This window comes from Rhineura floridana, chromosome 4 (genome assembly GCF_030035675.1).
Source record: "Rhineura floridana isolate rRhiFlo1 chromosome 4, rRhiFlo1.hap2, whole genome shotgun sequence".
Classification (NCBI taxonomy): domain Eukaryota; kingdom Metazoa; phylum Chordata; class Lepidosauria; order Squamata; family Rhineuridae; genus Rhineura; species Rhineura floridana.
In genome coordinates, this window is record NC_084483.1 from 119,746,632 (window position 1) to 119,771,057 (window position 24,426).

The window sequence follows — 24,426 nt, forward strand, 5'->3', positions numbered from 1 at the left end:
TTATTTGGAGACATAAAAGACCATGTTTAGCGTTATGAAAATGCACCTCAGCAAGCCTTGGGCTTATGCTCATCCTACCCCCACCCCCCACCTCTGTTGCAAGGAGGTGTTCAGGAGATTTCATTTCTATTTTCGTTTGTTTCTTAAAGCCACGTGTATGAAACTGGATTATTTCCCCTAATCATAATTAAGATTAACCATAGGTTAGGGTTTGGATGACACACTCAACGATGCTTAATCTAAACTGGAAATGGAAACTTCTGATTTCATCCTTGTGGCACACTGGGGGAAAAGATGGGAGTGGAGGAGTGTGCAAGCCCTAGGGCTGTAGCTCACTCATGAAAAGATGTAGCTCAGTGGTAGAACATGTATTTTGCATGTATACCTTCTCATTTGAGTAAGGATGGGAAAGTCCACTGTTTGAAAACTGGGAGAGCAACTCCTAGTTAGTGCAGAGAATACCAAGCTAAATAGACCATCGGTGCAGCTTGGTATAAGACAGCGATAAGGGAATGCTTCTGCAGCCAATCTAGCCGTGATACAATCTTGAAATAAGAAAGGCCCAGTTTATGAATATAAATGCAAGTGAGTTTATTGTCAAGTGCAATCAAGACCAAAGCACATAGATTTTATTGCTGGTAAGCTACTGTGTTTGCTTTCTGCTGTTAGGAAGTTGCCTTATGTGATAAGAAATAATGCTTCATGATAGCACTTTTCACACATAATGCTTGTAAACTGCTCATTGTACTGAGTGTCAGCTCATTTTCCGTACCTGTCTTTGACAGACGTATTCATTAACCATCTTCATTGTATTGGTGCACAATGGAGGTTGTATCAGTGGCTTAAGTTTGAAAAACGAATGCTGTTATACTGAGTTCTATAACAGCAGCTTGCTTGCTGGTCTCTCTGTTAAAAAGGATTATGTTGTGAGTGCACAATCATGGTAGAGACCAGATGGTCTTTGACTGATTCTTTAAACAAATTGGGCTTCATGTCCTCATATGAATAAAAATAGGTTTCTGAAAGTAGCCTTGTGAATGTAGTTTATGCTCCCATAACTTAGGTTCTGAATATAAATGCCTGATTGGTGGCTCCTCTGTGTTGCATTGGTCAATAGTCCCCTGGTGATTTACATTTATGCAGTAAGGGGTAGCTTGCAAAATTTATGTGTTTTTCTTCCAATCATCAGTATGTTTTGTCCGTATCTTAGCATAGTGCTGTGCCTGTTATCCTAAAATGTGCTTTATGTTGGTGACGTTTATACATTGCAGCAATTAACATTTACATGAAAGAAAAGTCATACATATTTTCATAGTTCATATTTTAAACATAACTATTTCTGGTTGGTGCAATAGTCACAGCACTTGTCTCAAAGTTGTAAAACTAAAACATTTTAGTGAAAGTGTTCATGGCTTTGTGTACGTAGATAGCACAGAATATAATCTGGAACGTCATTGCCACTTGTTTGCTGACCTTCCACCATGGCTTTCTTTCTGTCAGTGCTGTATTAAGGCTTCATTAACATATAGTGAAGTATCTGCTAGGACAGTGAGTTTGTTTAATAATGAGCATGGGTGTTTTGACATGTTTGACAAACATTATAACAGAATGTCTGTGTTGTTGTTTTTTTAAAATGTACACTGCCTATTCACCTATAGGGCATGTATTCTGAAAATACTTTATTTTACTTTGGCCTCTACAAACATAGGCTCCAGCATGTTCATCTGATAGTTGAAAGTTCCAAAAAGAAACAAGTCTCTTGTGCACTTTTGAAAAACAAACCTAAAGCAGTGTTCTGTGAAACTGATCTCTTTAATTTACTTTGAAATTTTTTTGTATGCTATCTGAATAAGTTTATATTATATTCAGTTTCTCCATAGCAGCTTTTGTCTCTTGATGTTTCCATGCCTAGTGCTGTCCTCCCCACCTCCCTTTTCTTGTCTGGCAGGTCAACTTTAAAATACAAACAGAGAATTTGCCAGCTAGTTAGATGAGTAAATTACCCAGTGGCCTTTCACCTCTGGGTCACAGCTGGAATTCAGACAGGACTTTGTATCAAGAACAACAAAAGCTGCACAGAGACTGACCAAATCATAATGAGAGATCTAGCTATAAAACATACACATTTTAGATATTATTACAGTATCAAACTGGAAGTAACCTTGTAACTATTATGCCTTGAAAAACCTGAGGCCTAGTTTAAGCATAATGCCGAGCATGGTTTTGCAGTACATGAATGTGCCAGGTAAACTATAGGTTTCAGGAAACCATATTTTGCCCACAAACGCATGTTAAAACCATGGTATGTAATCCTTGGTTGTGGGCAAGCTACTGTTTGCACTAACCACCTGGCTCAGCTGAAACGGCAAACTGTGATTTTCTGAGACCCTAAAATTAAGGGAAGCAATAGGGGCACAGGGTTAGTTTGCATGGTGCCAAACGATGCTTTTGGTGTTAGCTGTCAACTAGCCCATGGTTAATTCATTTGAAATAATTGTGGCTCTGTTAATGCATCTGTCTAAAAAGCTTTATGTAATGCATCAGAATCATATCTCATCCTGGGCTTCTTTTGGGAGAAATGGCAGGATATAAATTTAATAAGTAAATGAAAGAAAGCAAATATCTTATTATATCTTCTTTACTCTTAATTTTGATGGTAGAATTATTTGCCAGTAGAACCCACACTTATTTAGGTGAGGGGGTGAGAAACTTCATTGTAATTTCAGCATTGTTTAGCAACAGAATGTAAATACTGGCTGCCATGCTCCTGGCTTTTTTGGCTGTGGCAGTATCTAGTGCAATCTGTAGGGTGATTGCTGGATGACTATAATAAAATATGAATGTGTGTGTGTTAACTTGACTGAGATATTTCCCATCCACTTGTTTTACAGGGATTTATATGAAATTCTTTTGTAAACTTGGTGACCAGCTATCAAGATAATGCCAAGGACACAGACTGCTAATTCCATCTATGTTTGAGTGATTCTTCAGGTTTGTCTGATACAGACACTTTCATTTTGAACATAATTATTAGGATTTCATGAAATCCTGGTATGATAATGTAGGAGTAAATAAAAAATATTAAAATAGCTAAGATCATAACACATAATTTGGGACAATGTGGAGGGTCAGTGCATCCTGCTTGTTCCAGATGCATGGCTAATTATATAACATGAGATGGGGAACTGGATCTAGCCAGTGGGCCTGATCCTCAATTCCCAAGTGTTCCTTTGTAGTTGTATGTTTCCTTGCCCCACACATATCACATCAGATGTGGGGCAGGTGGGTGTAGTTTGGGAAAAACAGCTTCACAGGCCAAATTAGAACCCATGCTTGGCCTAATTATGCTCATGAGCTGAAGGTTTCCCATCTGTACTATATGAGGTCGCAGAGAAAAGAGACTAAAATACAGGATACTTTCACGCGCCATGGGCTAGTCCTAGTCCTAAACTGGAATAATATGTGCATTTCCAAATCTAACTTTCTGACATGTAAAATTAGTAAATTCAAGATAAGATTAATCAAAAGTTGGGTATGTGTCTAAATTTGTTCCAAGAAAGTTAGGGATAAACTTATTCATGAAGCCTCTCCCACCCACCCCACAGCACACATCTGTTTGGCATAGTGCATTAAAACTGCTCAATATTTATGCCCTATTAGTTTTCCTTTGGGGAAAATGCAGTTTTATGACATGACTTTATTCAGACATAACATTAAACCATGTCCTGTGAAGCAAAACTAGTGTGTGGTGTTATGAATTGAATCAATGCCAGCTTGCAAACCATAGCTGGCAAGGGGATGCCAAACCAGGAATCAAATCATGGTTTGAAGCTAGTTTGTAAACCACAGCTTGTGCTAATTGTTGTCTGTGGTTATCTCTGAATTCATAAACCATTGACAAACTACATTTAGTACAAATTATTATTATTATTTATTAAATTTATATCCTGCCCTTTCTCCCAGAAGGATCCCAGGGCAGCAAACAAAAACACAAAGCATTTTAAAACATTTTAAAAATAGAGACTTTAAAACATATTAAAACAAACATCTTTGAAAACATATGCAAACAAAACATCATAAAAACATCTTTAAAAAACAACTTTAAAAACAACTTAAAAAGTAATTCCAGCACAGACACAGACAGAGATAAGGTCTCTGCTTAAAAGGCTTGATGAAAGAGGAAGGTCTTCAATAGGTGCGAAAAGATAACAGAGATGGTGCCTGACTAATATTTAAGGGGAGGGAATTCCAAAGTGTCGGTGCCACACAAATGCTGCTACATCATGGAAACAGAAGTGATCCTAATGAAGTTGAGCACTGTGCAGAATGAAAATGAAAGCAGAAAAGCAGCTCTGAACCATTGTTGGCTGCAATACATCTGGAAGTTCAAGTCTAGCAGAAACCATGGTTTGAAATGCTGTTTGAGTTGTGTTAGTTTCCCCATTTTTTCCAATATCTGTGTTACATGAAAATAATATACTGAAACTGGGATGAGTTTGGTGAAATCTTTTGTTGATATTTGTGTGAATATTACAATGGGGGGCTGATGCTTCTGAATGCAGGCTAAATAGAACTTGCTAAATGAATGAGGAAGAGGCCTATTAAATGACTTGAGTATATTTTTTATTTAGTTACATATGAAGTATTTGGTGGCATCAAGGCTAATTCCTATGCAAGCTAGCTCTGCAAAAAATGTTTTGTCACCTGAAAAATTCAAATCAATGGAATTTTCTAATAAGCAAATATTTTTAGAAGTTCACATGTAAAACTAAAATTCTTTTTTGGAGTGTTTTAATAACCACTGCTGTTTTATAATATCTCAATTTAGTGAAAGATGGGGAATTCAGAAAGTCAGTACAGCCCTCAGGGAACAAAAAATCATACTAATTCTACATCCAGTGCCAAGCAGAAGCCTTGCTCTCTGAAAATTCACAGCATCCATGCTAAAGATGAGAAGTCCTGTTCCATACATGGGTGGAGTCACAGCATCAGTGGCACAAACTACAAATCTCGATCAATAGCCAGAAGCTGCCTTTCACATTTCAAGAATACTCAGCCTTATTCCTCTAGATTCGGTGACCTAGGAGTGAAAGTTTCGAAGAGCAGCAGTCATGCCAAGCATAGGACACATGCCTTGGGAAACTATAGCCAAGGGAGCAATAATGCAATTTTGCCTGAGAATGGTTTTCACTATATTGACTTTGAAGCTACCAACAACCATGTTGCCTCCAGGGAATGTAATGGGCACTTCTTAAATTGCTATGGTAAGAAAGAGAGCCCACCGTCGGATGACAGAATGAGCCCCAAAGTCCTCATTAAGACTCTGGGAAAGTTGGATGGGTGTTTGAGGGTTGAATTTCACAACAGCAGCAGCAACAGCACAGTCTCTAAAGAGGAATCCAGTGGACCAGTCCAACTCTTACGGTACTCACCTACGTTAGAGTCTGAAAAGAATAATGTGCTTGAAGTGAAGGAAACTTCTGGTACAGATTATGTTGGAAGTCATTGTCTGTCAGCCACTGACTCAAGACTTAGGTCTAGTAAAGGGAGCTCCATTAGCTCAGAGTCTTCATGGTATGATGCTCCATGGGGCAATAATGCAGATATGAATGAATTGGATAGGCCGTACATGTCCAGGAGCATCCCAGATGCAAGTATTCAAGTTGGATTTCTCCAGAATGACTGTAAGAAACCCTTGAACCAAAGTTCATCTCTTTCTTCCCTCCGTGATTTATATAGGGATTCTAATCTAAGAAGCTGCCAAACTTCTGATATTGGACTTTCTGCAGATTATATCAATACTCATGCCAGTTTAAGCAACCGTATTTCATTTACCTCAGCCATAGATGTTCCTTCTAAGGTGGAACACAGTGGACCTCCACAGTACTCTTCTTACACTCTCCCTTGCAGAAAATCTAAAGCTCTTAATGAGGATTCATCAAAGAAGGAAACATTAAAAAGCCGTATGCGCAGGATCAGTGATTGGACAGGAAGCCTCTCAAGAAAGAAGAGGAAGCTGCAGGTATGTGAAACTTCAGTCCAAAGTCTCATCTGAAGTCCCATTAGTGTTTATGCCAACTTGGTTTGCTACCAAGTCTTATTTATTCAGAAACATTTTTGCAAGAGTTTGTAAATGACAGGATTTTCTCTTCAAAATATCTTAATTGTTCTAATTCAGTGGTCTGAAAATACTGAATGTTGGGTAAACAATTAGACCATTGGGCTCTGTATATTTTTATTTATTTATTTTAAACTTGTATATGCTGCCTTTCAATTAGACATTTTTAGGATGTGATATTCCTTTAAATTTATAGGATAGCTGCAGGATTACCCAGAGCCAGTGTGGCGTAGTGGTTAGAGTGTTGGACTATGACCTGGGAGACCAAGGTTCGAATCCCCACACAGCCATGAAGCTCATTGGGTGACCTTGAGCCAGTCACTGCCTCTCAGCCTCAGAGAAAGGCAATAGTAAACCCCCTCTGAATACCACTTACCATGAAAACCCTATTCATAGGGTGTCCATAAGTCAGAATCAACTTGAAGGCAGTCCACTTCCATTTTCTGCAGGATTACCAGTGCACATATGCACTGAATTACAGCCAGTCTGGTGTTCAGAAGAAGTTAGGATTTCTGAGATGTAAGTTTTTTATTCCCTAAAGACAAGGATAAGGGTGGCATGGAGATGCAGTTTTTGGAGGCTTAAAAAAATGTGTGTGTGTGCATGCGTGCGTGCGTGAGAGAGAGAGAGAGGGAGAGAGATGAGTGGTACTGGATTCCGGATATATTGCATTGAGGGTTAGTTAATCTAATGTTCTTAAAGTATGTCAAGGCAACTGTGTTCTACTCCCCAAAAACACCAGAAAGCATCTACCAAATGGACTGCCCAAAAGAGAGACTATGTCTCAAGATGCTGATAATGTTAATTGGTAGCCCAATGCATTTCAGCTGAAAGGCCGCCTTCAGGGGCTTTCCATGAATAGCAGACAAAAAAAGAAGAAGAAGACATCACTTATGCTGCCGCTGCTGCCGCTGCTGCCACTACTACCGCTACTGCCGCTACTGCCGCTACTGCCGCTAATAGGAACAACCCACGACTATGGGTGACATTCAGCTAATGTGTCCTGTCCGTGCAAGGATTATTGCTAGTGCAATGGAATTTCCCTTCTCTCCTGTTACTACGTGTGCCCCATGCCATTCCCTAAACTGCTTTGGAGGGTTAGGGGAACCCCTAGAACAGAGTTAGGGGGCATGCAGGGGGAGGAAAGGGAGGGAAGTTCCATTGTGCTAGTTATAATCCTTGTGCTGATGGGATGTTTATTTACCACTGTGTTGGATACAGCCCTATAATGTTAATATCACTCCTTTCAAAAATTCAAAAGTTGAGTTTCTATTGATATTAACATTATAGTTTTGGGTTGTTCCTGTTATTAGTATTGGTGTTCATCCTTAAGCATTATACATATTTCCCCCCTACTCTGTAGTGATGTGGTGCTGGGTTACTTAGGGGGATAATTGTTAAATAGGTTAATTAGCCACATTGGGAGGTAGATGCAGAAAATTACAAGTTTGTTAAGGTTTGGTGAGCACCCTTAGGCACCTTTAAAGGGGAAGGATGTAGGCCTGAGACCTGCCTTCAAGATCTGTGGGAATTGCTGGCATGGCTAGGGAGCACCTTTGGGGCAGATATGTAACACCTGCCTGGAGTTGTGTGGCCCTAGGCGGAGCTGGAGCTGGAAGGCCTCCCTACTCACTTGAAATGGTGGGGGCAAAAGGAGGGGGTAGAGGAAGGGCTGCTCCTGGTCCTTGGCAGTGTTGGCTCCCCCACAGTTTGGTTTAATAAATAAATGTGGTCCAGTTTGCCCATCCTTTTTTGTCTTGCCTCTTTATTTCCCTGTGTGGTCGCAATAAAGGAGTCCTAGAATAGTGTTTGTATGGGCTGGTTCTTCTACACTGAGCAAATGTTCCCTAGCAATGGCTTTTTTATGGGAAGAATGGCCTTTCAATGACAGCTGCAATTGTGGGTGTACTGTGCTGGTTTGGTTACATGTTGAAGTGAGGTAGTCATCATATCCAAAGCATGACACATCTTTTTTGATTAGTGCCATTTTAAGAAGTGGGCAATGCTGCATGCCATTCAGTGCTTGCGATGTGAAGATCAGAAGCACACAATTAAGAATGATTCTATTGCCTCTGCTCTTGAGATTTTTTTTTTAAGGACTAAGCAAATCCTTTAATAAAGGCTACATATAAGCATTAGAGGAGAAAAATATTAAACAGTTGGGAGGATCTTCTAATGGAATTGTGAACAGCTGCACTGGATATTTCTTTCAGTAGTTAATAACATTAAGTAATTGTGTTCACTTATGACTTCACATAACACATGTGCTATTTTCAGCATTTCATTAGTAGTGTCAAACAGGGATACCAACAGAAGTGGTTCTCAAGCTCCACTGAAATTTTGTACAAAGATATTTATTTGGGAAGATTCTCTTGGAGCTTGGTGGAGTTTATGATAATTACTACCTTCTGCTATCAGGCCCCTTAAACAACAGCTCTGCAATGAGTTCCAGATAGACCAACGTACATATAAGTAGAAGATCTAGAAAATGAGTGTTGCCAAATTAAAATTAAAATCATATGTCAAGTAGTCAACTTTGAATAGTTTAGTGCTCTGCCCTTCTTACAAAATTCCTTCACTGCTTGTGCAAATGGGTAACATATAACTTTTCTCTAATGGATAATTAGGCTTGCAGAAACAGCAAACATGTTGTTCCAAAAGTATGTGCTAGAAAAGCTTGTCTTATAAATTAAAGATGAAGATACAGTTAATGGTATATGTTTGTCTGGGAAGTAATGGCAGGGTTAGGCACATTTCCAAGCAAGAGTCTACAAATATGGTCACCACAGTTGTCTTGGAGACCATGCATTTAATTCTGGCAATGAGAATTGACGTGTAGTGTCTAGCAAAAAGAAGTGGTGGTGTTTTGCCCTTAAAAAAAATAAACAACTTCCAACATTTTCCCTATTAAGAAGCCAAATTACACTGCCAAATCAATCTCCTTTGCTGTGTCAATCCTGCTGTGCCATCTCCTCCCTCTACTGTCCTTTCATTGGCTGAGTGGGAGCTGGCATTAGCTTTTTAAAATTCATTTTTATTCCCTTCTTCTGACATACCCTTTTCTGATTCTCCATTGCCTCTCTGTCTCAGAGTGCTTGTTCCTTCCCCATTCCTTGCTTGGTTTCCCAGTCTTCCCCTCCGCAAGTCTACTTATGCAGCCTCAAATAAAGAGTTGCCTTCAACTGAAGTAGTCTTCACAAGCCTCCAGGACACTGAGTGACCTTTAAGAACTAGGAATAACAGTATAAATAACTGCTATCCTGTAGACCTCTTTACAAACTACACAGAAACAGGTTAGAAACAAAGCCCTATGAGGAGGGACTATAAGAACTGGGCATGTTTAGCCTTAAGAAGAGAAGACTGAAGGAGATATGATAGCAGTCTTCAAATACTTGAAAGGTAGTCACACAAAGGAGGGCTAAGATCTTTTCTTGATCATCCCAGACTACAGGACATGGAATAATGGGCTCAAGTTACAGGAAGCCAGATGTCGGCTTAACATCAGGAAAAACTTCCTAGCTGTTAGAGCAGTACAACAATGGAACCAATTACCTAGGGAGGTGGTGGGCTCTCCAACAGTGGAGGCCTTCAAGAGGCAGCTGGACAGCCACCTGTCAGGTATGCTTTAATTTGGATTCCTGCATTGAGCAGGGGGTTGGACTTGATGGCCTTATAGGCCACTTCCAACTCTATGATTCTATTAGTTGAATGCATTCTCCTGTTAAAACTGGGTCTGGCCCTTTAAGTAACATGATGGGGGGCAACTAGGGTTGCCAAGTTAAGGTCCTGAGACTGATCCTGTGTCTTTAGGAGAAGAGAAAGTCAGCCAAGTGCAGGTGTCCTTCCAACACTGTAATGGGAAAAACCACAAGGTGGAATTCTCCTTTCCCCCTGCACAACTTTTAAAGATATAGAAGACCTTCTGGAGGCCAGGCCTGGCAAGGTCTTGGAACGGGTGGTCGCCGGCCAGCTCCAGGCGCTTTTGGATGAAACCGATTATCTGGATCCATTTCAATCCGGTTTTAGGCCCGGTTTTGGCACCGAAACAGCCTTGGTCGCCCTGTATGATGACCTTTGTCGGGAGAGGGACAGGGGGAGTGTGACTCTGTTGATTCTCCTTGATCTCTCAGCGGCGTTTGATACCATCGACCATGGTATCCTTCTGGGGAGGCTCGCAGAGTTGGGAGTTGGGGGCACTGCTTGGCAGTGGCTCCGCTCCTACTTAGTGGATCGTCACCAGAAGGTAGTGCTTGGGGAACACTGCTCGACACCCTGGACTCTCCATTGTGGAGTCCCTCAGGGGTCGGTCTTGTCCCCCATGCTTTTTAACATCTACATGCAGCCTCTGGGTGCGGTCATCAGGAGTTTTGGAGTGCGTTGCCATCAGTACGCTGATGACACGCAACTCTACTTCTCCTTTTCACCTTCTTCAGGTGAGGCTGTTGATGTGCTGAACCGTTGCCTGACCGCGATAATGGACTGGATGAGAGCTAATAAACTGAAACTCAATCCAGACAAGACTGAGACACTGTTGGTGAGCTCTTTCCCTGCCCAGATGGTGGATGTTCATCCTGTTCTAGATGGGGTTACACTCCCCTTGAAGGAACAGGTTTGTAGTTTGGGGGTCCTTTTTGACCCTTCCTTGTCGCTTGAGGCTCAAGTGGCCTCGGTGGCGCGGAATGCATTTTACCATCTTCGCTTAGTAGCCCAACTACGCCCCTATCTGGACAGTGACGATCTCGCCTCAGTTGTTCACGCTCTGGTAACTTCTAGATTGGACTACTGTAATGCGCTCTACGTAGGGCTGCCCTTGAAGACCGTTCGGAAACTTCAGCTAGTGCAAAATGCGGCAGCCAGGTTGTTGACGGGGACCCATTGGTCCGCGCATATAACACCTGTCCTGGCCCGTTTACACTGGCTACCTATTCGTTTCCGAGCCAGATTCAAGGTGCTGGTTTTGACCTATAAAGCCTTACATGGTGTGGGACCGCAATATCTGATGGAACGCCTCTCCCGCTATGAACCTACCCGTTCACTTCGTTCAGTATCTAAGGCCCTCCTCCGGGTACCAACCCATCAGGATGCCCGGAGGATTGTTATTAGATCCAGGGCCTTTTCTGTGGTGGCCCCCGAACTATGGAACAGCTTACCTGAGGAGATACGCCTGGCGCCTACGGTACTTTCTTTTAGGCGCCAGGTTAAGACCTGGTTATACTCCCAGGCATTTTAACGTTCATGTTTTATATTCAATGTTTTTTACTCTACCTTGTTGTGACCTTGTATGTTTTATTGTAACTTTGTATTTTAACTCTGCTGTTCACCGCCCAGAGAGCTATTCGCTATGGGCGGTCTATAAATAAAATAAAAATAAAATAAAATAAAAAAATAAGACCTTTGAGTCAGCAAGTGCTAATGTTTCTGGAGTCATGCCTCTGCTGACTTATGAACTTTAATGCAGCACTTAAGATACAAAGATGTAAAGGCCTACCTCCACCGTGGGTCAGACAACAATGAACCTTTATGAAGCAACTTATTTGCAACATGAAGCCAAACGAATTATGCTGTTCCATCACTGTCTGTCAGTTAATTGTGCAGTTTTTCCTTATCCACAGGAACCTAAATGCAAAGATTCAAATGAATTCTTTGTCACTGGAACGGAAAGCCTTTCTTCAGACACTCTTGCTCCTTCCCATTTCTCTGGTTCTTTGTGGTCCCCTGGCTCTGGTCAGATCTTCCCCCAGAGAAGTGTGTCTGCTAATGCAATCAGCAGTGATGTTCTGAGACAGAACATTTATGAGAACTTCATGCGGGAGCTTGACCTAAGCAGGACCAACATTGAAAACACAGATACTTCCACAGAAACTGAAGACTCGAGCAGCGAGTCGCTCAGCTCCTTAGAACAACTAGATCTGCTGTATGAGAAAGAACAAGGAGTTGTCCGCAAAGCCGGGTGGCTGTTCTTCAAACCTCTTGTGACCCTACAGAAAGAGAAGAAACTTGAGCTGGTTCCCCGGAGAAAATGGAAACAGTACTGGGTAACACTAAAAGGTAAGTAATGGCTCATGGTTCTTGATCAATGTAGACTCTGTTATTGGCAGTGCATTTTTAATTCATTTCTATTATTCATCCATTTGAAATAAAATAGCCTTTCATTTACCAGGGAAGCAGTTAGCAAAAGTATTATATTTGTAATAGTGTTTTATGGTTTTATGGAAATTTTTAACAAGATTGATAAAATATTCATGATCCAGATTCTTATAACACAAGTAGTATGTTCTGTCTGTTCTGGCCTTAGGTGTTAATATTCTTATTTCCCACCTCTAATTCCTTTGCTTATACCCTAACCTGCAACTGGCTCACACTGATTCAATTCACAGTCAGAACCTCTTGGAGTAAAAGCCACCAACAGGGTTGGCCCACTATCCTTGGATGCCCTTGCCAGAGGCATTGTAATGTCTGTCTTAATCCTCATCACATAGTATGCCCTTTTCACCCTAACTTATTAGAGTCTCATTTACTTTCCACTCTAGCTGGGAGGAATGAAATGTGCTTTCTCCCCTGAAGAGTGCTGTATTAAGCTGAATATAAAATTCAGGCTCTCTAAATGTTGTTGGATACCCAGTCCCAGCCAGTATGGCCAGTAATAATGAGAATTGTGGCCGAACAACATTTGGAGTGCCACAGGTTTCCCTGTCTCTGTTGTATAGATCTCAGTTATCCAGGATTCACTGCAGTTTTGGAATGACAGTATAGCCTCTTTCACACATGAATTACTGGGGGGGGGGCTGCTGCAGGCCCTGTCCCTCATATTGGCATGCTCCTGGCTTTACCAACACATGTTCACATAGATATCTACATTGAAGATGCCTATGTATTAGTGGTTGTTTGCATATAGGCTCCATGCAATTGGGATCACTGGGACACCTACCATATGGAAATCTACACATGAATATCTGCTCCAATGCAGATGTCCAGGCTGATACATGGACATCTGGAAGTGGGGCCAGAACTTCTCTAGTAACCATGTGATTCTTTCATGTTGTGAGGTCTGTAGTAGAATGAAAATTGGGCATACATTATTGTAGAGTGGTCAGGAGATATAATTAAGAGGTACAAGAATATAAGTGGAGGACTGTCACTGTAAGGGCAAGGAAAAACAGGAGGGATTCAGGGATTCAGATCTGATGCAACTAACAAATCGCTTTCAGTGTCTCTCGGCAGACAGCACCTCTGAAGAGCCTCAACAAACTCACCTGCATCAAGAGACACTGACTGCAAAGGAAGACTCCACACCTTGGAAGAAGGAAGCTGATGCAACCACTGCTCGCGGCAAAAAGAGGAGGGTGCTGGTGGTTGGAGACTTGTTGCTCAGGGGGGTAGAGGCACCGGTATGCCAGCAGGACAAAATGAATCGAGAAGTCTGTTGTCTCCCTGGGACGCCCATCCGGGACGTCGCTGACAACCTGCCGAGGCTCATTGGGAAACAAGATAGGTACCCCTTTCTCCTCATCCATGTGGGCACGAACGACACGGCCAGAAACACCTTGGAACAGATCACCTCGGACTATGAGGCTCTGGGTAGGAAGGTCAAGCATTTGGGGGCACAGGTGGTCTTCTCGTCAATTCTTCCCGTGAAGGATAGAGGACTACAAAGGGAAAGGAAGATACTGCAGGTCAACGACTGGTTACGCAGATGGTGTCGACGGGAGAGGTTTGGATTCTGGGACCATGGTCTAAGCTTCTTGGAGGGGGGACTGTTGGCAAGAGATGGGCTGCACCTCACGAGGACTGGGAAGAATCTCTTTGGCAGAAGTATGGCAAAACTCATCAAGAGGGCTTTAAACTAAAGCCTCTGGGGGATGGAGATGATAGCTTAAAGACCGATCCAAAGACAGCGGGTTGTAAACGGAGCGATTTGAAGGGTACAGGAGACACTGGGAGAGAGAAAGGGATGCACGGCAAAGCTCACGGTATATTAACGGAGGAATCCAATTGGGACAAAAGAGACTTCTGGTGTCTATATACCAACGCGCGGAGCTTGGGAAACAAGCAAGGGGAGCTTGAAGTCTTAGTGCATCAAGGCAAATGTGACTTCATAGGGATAACAGAAACTTGGTGGGATGACTCCCATGATTGGAATATAGCCATTCAAGGATATAAACTCTACAGAAAGAATAGAAGCAACAGAAAAGGAGGGGGAGTAGCATTATACATCAAAGACAAATACACCTCTATGGAAATCCAAGAGAGCGAACAAAATGGTCCAATAGAGACCATTTGGGTAAAAATAAATGGAGGAACAAATAAAACTGACATGGTAGTAGGTGTCTACTACAGACCCCCTGGCCAAGAAGAGGTGGTAGACGAGGCCTTTCTCAAACAAATCTCTGAAATCTCAAGGAGGCAAGAAGTAGTAGTGATGGGGGACTTCAACTACCCGGATATCTGCTGGGAGACAAACTCTGCGAAGCACAAAGCCTCCAACAAATTCCTGATGGGCCTTGCTGATAATTTCCTCTTTCAAAAAGTAGAAGAAGGAACAAGGGGATTGGCAATCCTGGACCTGATCTTAACTAACACGGACGAATTGGTCACGGGAATTAAAGCGGTCGGTACCTTGGGGGAAAGTGACCACGCAATGCTGGAATTCGGGATTCTGGGGAAAGCCAAAGAAGAATATAGTCAAACATGGACCTTGGATTTCAGGAAAGCCGATTTTAGCAAGCTCAGGGAAATGATGGGTAGGATCCCGTGGCTAGATAGACTAAAGAAAAAAGGAGCCCAAGAAGCGTGGGAGTTCATGAAGAACGTATTACAAAAAGCGCAATCGCAAACAATTCCAAAGAGGAAGAAAAATGGAAGACATCGGAAAAAGCCAATGTGGCTACACGGAAGACTGGTGGAGGAGGTAAAAGTAAAAAAGAGCATGTATAAAGAATGGAAGGAAGGACGCATCACCAAGGAAGAGTACCGACGAGTGGCTCGGGCTTGCAGGAATAGTGTAAGGAAAGCTAAAACCCAGAATGAGCTGAGGCTGGCGAGGGAAGCAAGGAACAACAAAAAGGGGTTTTTCAGATATGTTCGAAGCAAGAGAAAGACCAAGGAAACGGTGGGACTGCTGCTCAATGAGGATGGCAAAATGTTGACAGATAACAAGGAAAAATCAGAACTGCTCAACACCTATTTTGCCTCCGTTTTCTCCCAAAAAGGGAACAGTGTGCAACCTTGCATCGATAGCAATCTCAGTAAGGTGTCGGGACTGCAGTTCGATATTGATAAGGAGATAGTCAGGAAATACCTAGTTAACCTAAATGAGTTCAAATCTCCAGGGCCTGATGAACTGCATCCCAGAGTATTGAAGGAACTTGCAGATGTACTCTTGGAACTCTTGCCATCATCTTTGAGAAATCCTGGAGAACGGGAGAGGTGCCGGAGGATTGGAGACGGGCAAACATTGTCCCGCTCTTTAAAAAGGGTAAAAAAGAAGATCCGGGGAATTACAGGCCGGTCAGTCTGACTTCAATACCGGGAAAGATATTAGAACGGATAATAAAAGAGTCCATTGGCAACTATCTAGATGACAATGCTGTCATTAGAAGGAGCCAGCATGGGTTTGTCAAGAAAAAATCCTGTCAAACTAATCTCATCTCTTTTTTTGATCGGGTCACTAGCTTAGTAGATGGTGGAAATGCTGTAGATGTCATCTATCTAGATTTCAGCAAGGCGTTTGACAAAGTCCCCCACGACCTTTTGATTAGCAAACTAGTCAAATGCGGACTACATGGAAATACTGTCAGGTGGATTCACAACTGGTTGGAAAACCGTACTCAAAGAGTGGTCGTCGGTGGCTCTGCTTCGGACTGGAAGGAGGTCTCGAGTGGAGTGCCACAGGGTTCTGTCCTGGGGCCGATACTCTTTAACATTTTTATCAATGACTTAGATGATGGGGTGGAGGGAAGCCTTATGAAGTTTGCGGATGATATGAAACTGGGAGGGATAGCTAACACAATGGAAGACAGGAATAAAATCCAAAGGGACCTGGTTAGACTAGAAAATTGGGCTGAAATTAATAAAATGACATTCAATAAAGACAAACGCAGGATTCTGCATTTAGGCCACAAAAACAAAATGCACGGGTACAGGATGGGAAATACCCGGCTTAGCAGTAGTGCGTGTGGGAAGGACCTTGGAATTGTAGTGGATTGCAAGTTAAACATGACCCAGCAGTGTGATGCTGTGGCAAAAAAGGCAAACACGGTTTTGGGCTGCATAAACAGAGCTATAGTTCCCAGGTCGAGGGAAGTAATAGTCCCACTATATTCTGCATTGGTCAGGCCTCATCTGGAATACTGCGTTCAGTTCTGGGCGCCTCATTTTAAGAAAGATATAGACAAGTTAGAGCGGGTTCAGAAGAGGGCGACAAGGATGATAGCCGGTATGGAGAACAAGTCTTATGAAGAAAGGTTGAAGGAACTTGGCATGTTCAGTCTGGTGAAGAGAAGGCTGAGGGGTGATATGATTGCACTCTTTAAGTACCTGAAGGGCTGTCACATAGAGGAGGGTACAGATTTGTTCTCTGCTGCCCCAGAGGGTAGGACTAGGTCTAATGGTTTTAAGTTGCAGGAGCATAGATTCAGATTGGACATTAGAAGGAACTTCTTGACAGTAAGGGCAGTTCGGCAATGGAACCGACTGCCTAGGGAGGTGGTGGGATCCCCTTCGCTGGATGTCTTCAAGCAGAGGCTGGACAGCTATCTGCAGGAGATGCTCTAGCTGTGGATTTCCTGCTCTGAGCAGGGGGTTGGACTCGATGGCCTACAAGGCCCCTTCCAACTCTTTGATTCTATGATTCTAAGTTATGGTGGTATAATTTGCGAGTTCTTAACTGCTGCATTTGCACATCTGGTTCTTGGATATTCAGTATACTTTTTCCGGGAGTGTTGAGGGTTCAGACTATGACATGTAACATTAGGACTGTGTAGCATTATATCTCAAAAGATGCTCACTTTTGCTCCTTTTTGTGTTGATAGAACTTCTAGTAAGTAGCAGGCTGTCTCAGCATGAACAATCTGTTTCCTGGACATTTGCCATTTTCTTCACCAATAAGAATGTCTTTTTTTCTTTAATTTTAGTTCAATTTAATTTTAGTTCCATGAAGCAATCTTTGGAAAGCAATCTCTTTTTAAAGATAAATGTTGCTTCTAAGTTAGTCAATGATAAATTATGTTATAATTGAATGATTGTTATAGTTGAATCATTTCCTGCTTGGGCAGGATGGCAGATACAAATGTCCTTGTTTCACTTTTAAAATGGGAAGTGTTGGAATTCAAGTCTGTTATGACTTACCACCGAACAAATAAAATTTACTTACAGTTCAAGTCTGCGAACATCATGTCTTCTGACCTAGAAGCCTTGTTGCCTAATCCAAATGTTTGGCAGAAGAGCTGGTAATAGTTACATAGATTGAAAGAAAGTTGTTCTGCATGTGTTCAGAGCACCATGTTACCTCACCTGTTTCAAAGCTGAATTCTGGCACTCGAATAATGTTCTGAGCCAAAACTTTCAATGTTTCCTAGGTCACGTTAATTGCTTGATACTTTGTAGATGGATGTCAAGGACAATGCTGGAAAAAATTAGATGCATTGGAAAGCATGGATTAAAAATAATTACCTTGGAAGGAGGTGGTTTATTTATATTCTGCAGTTCATTTTGCAGGGTTTGTCATCGGCACATGCCACTTCAAAGCAATGTAAAAAACATAGTTTATCAGTGTGTTCTAATGGGGGTGGGACCAGAAAGGAAAATCCATTTTAACAAGATTTGCTTGCTCTGGAAAATACTAGACATTCTTTACAGTAAACATTGTCATTGTCTAAAAGGTGGAAATGCTGCTTTATTTTAATAAAGCCAGAAGAAGAAAAATAAGTTTTCATTAAGAAAATATGAAGCTTCCTTTATTACTAAGTCAATCTAGCAGAATATTATCCACACTGCCTGGCACTGATTCTTCAGGTTTTCAGGATTAGCTATAGGAGCTGAACATGGACCTCCTGCATACAAATCCTGTGCTTTTCCACTGAGCCATGACTCTCCTCAAAGAAACTAAAATGTCCAATTAAAAGTTCAGATAAAAAATTAAACCTTTAGCTCTGTTTATTTCCAAGTAAGTATGCTTAAATCCAGGGTGCATATTGGCTTTTTTTTTTCATAGACCAAAGGCCCTAAAATGATAAATCAGGCCTACTTGACAGCCTTTGTAAAATGAAAAGAACAATAAACTTCCATTGTCCTTGTTGGATTTTTGTAGCACAAGTATGTATCCAACTTCCCTTCAGTAAGCTGCAGCATATTTCCGTAAGCCCCTCCCTGAGACTTCTCATACTATGATTGACAGCTTTGTGTGCCTCAAGACAAAGCATGTGTATCCAATATGTTTGTGCACAATATCACAAGTGACGTCACTGATGTTGCTGTCTGTTTGTGCTCTGGGCTTTATTAGGATTCCTACTGCTAAAACATCCTAGCTTTGTGGATTTTGTGGAAGAACTCATACTGCTGTTTTATTATCAGGCACTTGGAACACAACTGTCCAGATAGCAATGAGTGTTCATAACATGTAAGCTTATATTTGTGCTTATAGCTTAAAAGTAGCACATAGCAACTAAAAACAGTGGCTGGTAGTGGTCTTATTTTCTGTGCCTTCTCTTGAGATGTGTTTAGTTTATCGATAGCAGGAAAGATTTAAACCATCTGGTTACCTGCCAAATGTGAATTGATTGGTGTCCTGAGATTTCAGCAGTGCTTAAAGGGCTATCAAGACCATTCCTTTAACATGGAATGTTTTTCCTTACCATCTGTCTTTCCTAATTAATTTATCTGGGCAAGGAATACTACATTCCAGCCACGTTCTGATCACAGCATGTATGTTGTAAGCTGACCCTGGAAGCTGGGGTGGGGGCAATCTCAGGAAGGCTGTCTAGTCCCATCTGTGGACAGAAACTGTGTCTGTAATTTTATTTCTTAACACAAATGGGCGGTAGCTAATTAAGGCATAGAGTAGACCCATTGAAATAAATGGACTGAAGTTAGACTTCATTCATTTCAGTGGGTCTACTGTGAGTATGACTTCGTTGGTTACCATGCATAATCTTCCAGCTCCTGCATAACACAATAGCTTACCAGTGTGTTTTAAACACATATACTTTTTGGAAAGCTTTTCAACACATTTAACATTATTTTGGACTTCTAACTTTTTGACACAATACATTGTGTCTGTACAAAAATGCAGTGCTGTCATGTGTTTTGAATCAAGATTTGTGCTATCTCATACACGTCCCCTGTAAACGATGGCATGCATGAATCTATTGAGAGATTCCATTTAAACAACAACAATGACCACAAAACTTCTTGAAATTGTTTAGTATATTTGGAAACAGCTGAAGATTTCCAATCCCACAATGTTCTTGTGGCATGTGTCACTAAATTTCACTGCTATTATCATATTTGGACTGAATCATTGTTCTTAGATTCAGATGTTATTGTACTTGCTGGGAACAAGCCACAGAGAGGCAGCTTCTATGCCATTGCTAGTAATGTATGAATGAACCCTCAGAAAACATTTTCAATAAGCATGAGGGGGAACCATTCAGTGGAAAACAGACTTCCTTGGTTACTATGGACTTCTTAGAATGAAGGAGCAGATTAGGACTGGGCAATCTTTTTTCTGCTGAATGATTCATTCCCTTGAGGGTAATATGTTGGAGGCTGGATATGTTGGAGGTAGTGAGGTGTTAGAGCCACCCCTTTTTTCTCTCCCTTCCATTTCTCTTTTTCTGCTATTCCCTCTTTTTCACACACCCCATGGCACCCATATGAAATTACCCCCAAAGCAGCATAAAATTGGTTCTAGTGCAGTCCTAAGGTCATAGATTGCCCTCTTGTGGAGTAGACAGATGAAAGAATTGAGGTCCATAAAGATGTGGAAAGCACTGAAGGAAGGTACAAGAGAACTGGGTTCTTCATCCACATGAAAAAACCTTGATGGAAACACAACTGGAATTATTGGAGATTTATCAACTTCTCACTTTCTGTTTGGATAAAGGTGCATAGCTAGAATCCTTTTTCAATTCTGAAATCTTTATAATATTGTATCTCTGCTGATGTGACATTTCCCAGTGATTTTCCTTGCTTATAATGCAAGGAAATGTTAGTTCACTGACTGTTCATATTGTTTGGATGGGGGAGTCTCTGGCCTGTGGGTCTAAATGAGCTCAACAGGGATCCTAATTTAGCTTATAAGGCCATTTCCCCCCAAGCCTTGTTCAATGGCTCCACATCTGACATAATATATAACATCCAGTGTGGGTCAAAGAGCAATCGGAAGCCTTGAAATATGTTCCTCATTCCTTGGCACACAGAGCTTATATTTGGTGCCTTTTAACTTTGGTGCCAGTTCCACTTGGGGCTCCCCTGAGTGGAGCCAGTACCTGCCAAAAGTCCCACTAGGATCAGCTATACTTTGGAGTTTCCAATTGTGAACTTGGTAGCGTGGATGATCCCTGTCAAAAGCAGGACTAGAAGACATTGCTGATAAGCTGATTGGTGGTGAATTCAAGCCCTGATGAGATTGGCTACTCTCCAGAGTTTCTGACTGGGAACTCCAGAGTATAGCTAATACAAGCCAGGGCTTGAAGTCACAGCCAGTCAACTGGTCAGCAGTGACTTCAAGCCTCAAGCTCAGGTCTTCTTTTACAGCAGTGGTTCTTAACCTTTTTGTGGATCATGGGCCCCTTTGAGAATCTAATGCAACCTATGGACCCCCTCCCCAGAAAAATGCACATGAATATATACACACAATATTTTGTATAAAGTTTATTTTATTGTATTGGAAATTTATTTTTTTTGGTGCCTGGTTCATGGAGCCCCTTAATCCCATCCATGGACTCCCATGGACCATAGGTTAAGAACTCCTTCTTTATAGCATGGATTGAATTTAAGCCATGCTGAAAAGGAAAGATGCCCCCTGTGCATCTGTCAAAGTGGCCCACCAGGGGTGGGGGAGCTTATGATCTGGCCCACTAGTTGAAAAGGTTCCCCACCCTTGGGTTAGTAAGAACATAGGAATAGCCTGCTGGATCAGGCTAGTGGCCCATCTACTCCAGCACCCTGTTCTCACAGTGATGAACTGTATTGCTGGATGAGCCAGTGGAGGCACGCCCCCTTTCGCCCCGTGCCAGGCGCCAGGAAAAGCACTTCAGTCAGAGGGAGGTCCTTCAAAGGAGTCAGATATTATGGGCTAAGACCTTCCCTACTTAAGCCTGCTCCCCCCTGACCGAGGTGCTGATTCAACTTCCTTCGCATGCTGCAGAGTTTACTTAGGTAGCCTAGTTAGGGATTGCAGTGAGCTAGCATAGTGTGCCTATGAAACGTATTGCCTTCGATGTTACTTTAATAAAACAGGAATTGATTCCATCCTTGTCTCCGTCTTGTGAGTCTCACTGTGGGCAGGACAGAGTCTTAAATAGAAGTTTCTTGTGCTGGTAGCAAGGGACAATGTTATACTCTTCTCAGCTGCAAACTGCTCAGTTCCCACAGTGTCACCAGCATCGGCTCTGGTAGAGGCCTGACCAAAGGGGCCAATTCCCAAAAAGACATCTGATGGTGAGAGAGGGCATCAGCTATGCCGTTGTCCAGACCCGGAACATGGCAAGCAAGAAAAATAATATTAAATTTAAGGCACTGACTTACAAAAGCACGTACCATCACTCTAGCATTCCTAGAAGTAAGAGAGTTGATAACACACATCGTGGCCTGGTTATCACACCCCAAATGCACCACAGAGTTAGCCAAATCAGCTGCCTACAGATGTACAGCAACTACTATGGGAAAAACTCCAAAAAGGTCAGATCCTTGGTAATGTCAGCCTCAGCCCAGGCCACTGGCCATGCCTCTGCACACCAGCTATCCCAAGATTAACCCCAAGACCTAAAGCCCCAGAGGCATCAGAGTGAACTTGCAACTCAGCCTCCAATAATAACCCCTACGCCAAAGAGAAACCCCATTAAACTGTTCCAAAAATTGTGACCAAACTAGCAAATCATCCCTCATGTCCCTGGTAATTCTAACCCGATAGGTCTGCTGAGGACCATCAGGTCACAAATCTTGCACAAAACGTCCTGCCAGCTGCTATGACTCTACACACAAAAATTTTAAATGACCAACCAATTCCTGAAGCTCCCTGAGGGTCACCTTCGTAGCATCCCTCATACTATCAACCCTGCGTTGACTGCCAGTAAACGGCAAGCCTGTGCTACTGAGTCAAGCTCAATACCCAAAGAGGTAAGCACAGGCAAAGGGCCCTCGGTTTTTCCCTGGTCAAAGGCACCCCTTAATCCTCCACCACCTCCCCAAACACAGGCATAAACTGACTGCACTGCTGTGAGCCAGCAGGACCAGCAAAAAGAAAATAATCAATGTAATGCACTACTGCCTTAGAGCCAGCTCGCCTCCTGACAGCCCACTCAAGGGCAGAGCTCGATCTACATAAAACACTCCATTAAACAAAAACCCCAACAGATCAAAGTCCAAGGGGTGGACTGGCAGGAGGTGGAAAATGACTTGATATCACACTTGCCCATGAGAGCACCCAGGCTGAAACGCCAAACCATAACAACGGTGCTATCAAAGGAAGCATAACGTACCGAACACAAATGCTTGAGAATAGCATCATTCACTGACTGCCCCCTAGGGTAAGGCAGGTGATGGATGAGGCAATATTGTCCAGGATCTTTCTTAGGAATGATGCCCAAAGGGGATACCCTTAGAGTGGGCGTAGGAAGGTGATCAAACTGACCCAAGACCCATCCCTCAGCTACCTACCTCCTTATCTATTTTCTCCTGCACCACTGACTCCATTCCAGTTACCAACTTCAGATTCCCTGACATGTAAGGCCTATGCTCCCCCACAGCTGGAATCCTAAGACCAAAACGAAAACCGTCCCCCAAGTAAACTGCTTCCACATACTTAGGATACTGATGGAGCAAATGCAAAAGTCAAAACTCTCAAAGAACTCTAATAGGTTAGTGAGACAGGTCTTACCCTTTCAGAAGCTATGCTGTTCTGCTTCAGCAAGGCTTGCTCTTCTGTATGCTTGGTTATTTTATCTTTAACAATACGTTCTACCAGTTTTCCTGGGACGGACATTAGGCTAACTTGCCTGCTATTTCTGGGATCCCCCCCCCCCGATCCCTTTTTAAATATTGCTTTTACATTGGCCACTTTCCTGTCCTTGGGTATGGAGATGGATCTGAAGGACAAGTTACATATTTCTGTTAGAAGTGCAGCAATCTCACATCTGAATTCTTTGAGAACTCTTGGGTGGATGCCATCTGGACCCAGCGATTTGTCCGTTTTTATTTTATCTATTAAGCATAGAAGTTCATCTCTTGTCACCATTATGAAGATGATGCAAAGAATTGATTTAGTTTCTCTGCAATCTCCTTATCCTACTTTAGCAAACCTTTGACTTCCTTGTCATCCAAGGGTCCAACTGCCTCCCTAGACAATCTCTAGCTTTGAATGTATTTAAATAATTTTTTGTTGTTGGTTTCCATGTTTTTAGCAAAGTGCTCCTCAATTTTTTTTTAGCATCCCTTATTGACTACTTGCATTTCTTTTGCCAGAGTTTGTGTTTCTTTTTATTCTCCTCACATGGACAGGACTTCCATTTTTTAAAGGAAACCTTCTTACCTCTAATTGCTTCTTTGATTCTGCTTGTTAACCACACCAGCATCCTCTTGGCCCTGGTGGTAACTTTCCTGATCTGTGGTATACACTGCAGTTGAGCTTCTAATATTGTGTTTTTTAAAAACTTCTAAGCGTTTTGGAGTGATTTGACCCTCTAGACTTTGCCTTTCAACTTTCTTTTTACCAATGCCCTCATTTGGGGAAGTTGTCCAATATGATTGTGTTGGATTTTCTTCGCAATTGGCTACTTACATGTATGTTTAATTTAATAGTGCTATGGTCACTGCTCCCAATCGGTTCGACAACACTTATATCTCACACCTCCCAAAAGGATCACAGCTACAGGGCTGAGTATAAGCCAAAAATAATTTGATATTATTACAGAAATTGTGTTAACTTTCCTCACAATGTACAGCCCTCTTTTGTCCTCAGAGTCACTAGTCAGCTCCAATTACCCTTGAGCAGAATTCTGTGGCAACTCAGATAATTCCTAAGGCCTTAAATTCTGTGATTCCAAGAGGAAAACATCATTTTAAAAAAGTAATTTCTAAGAGACTTGATA

General features: G+C 42.1%; 1 protein-coding gene across 12 annotated transcripts in view; it reads left to right on the forward strand.

Annotated features, from left to right (window-relative positions):
• Positions 1 to 24,426, forward strand: part of TIAM2 (TIAM Rac1 associated GEF 2) — a 274,765-nt gene that overhangs the window by 81,738 nt on the left and 168,601 nt on the right. For 11 of the 12 annotated variants that reach the window (XM_061624187.1, XM_061624191.1, XM_061624185.1 and 8 more), the window contains 3 exons: positions 2,892 to 2,991; positions 4,829 to 6,022; positions 11,731 to 12,166. In XM_061624187.1, the coding sequence (XP_061480171.1) occupies positions 4,835 to 6,022; positions 11,731 to 12,166 (1,624 nt within the window). In that variant the 5' untranslated portion in view covers positions 2,892 to 2,991; positions 4,829 to 4,834. The remainder of the gene's footprint in view (positions 1 to 2,891; positions 2,992 to 4,828; positions 6,023 to 11,730; positions 12,167 to 24,426) is intronic. The other variant, XM_061624197.1, reaches the window with a different exon arrangement.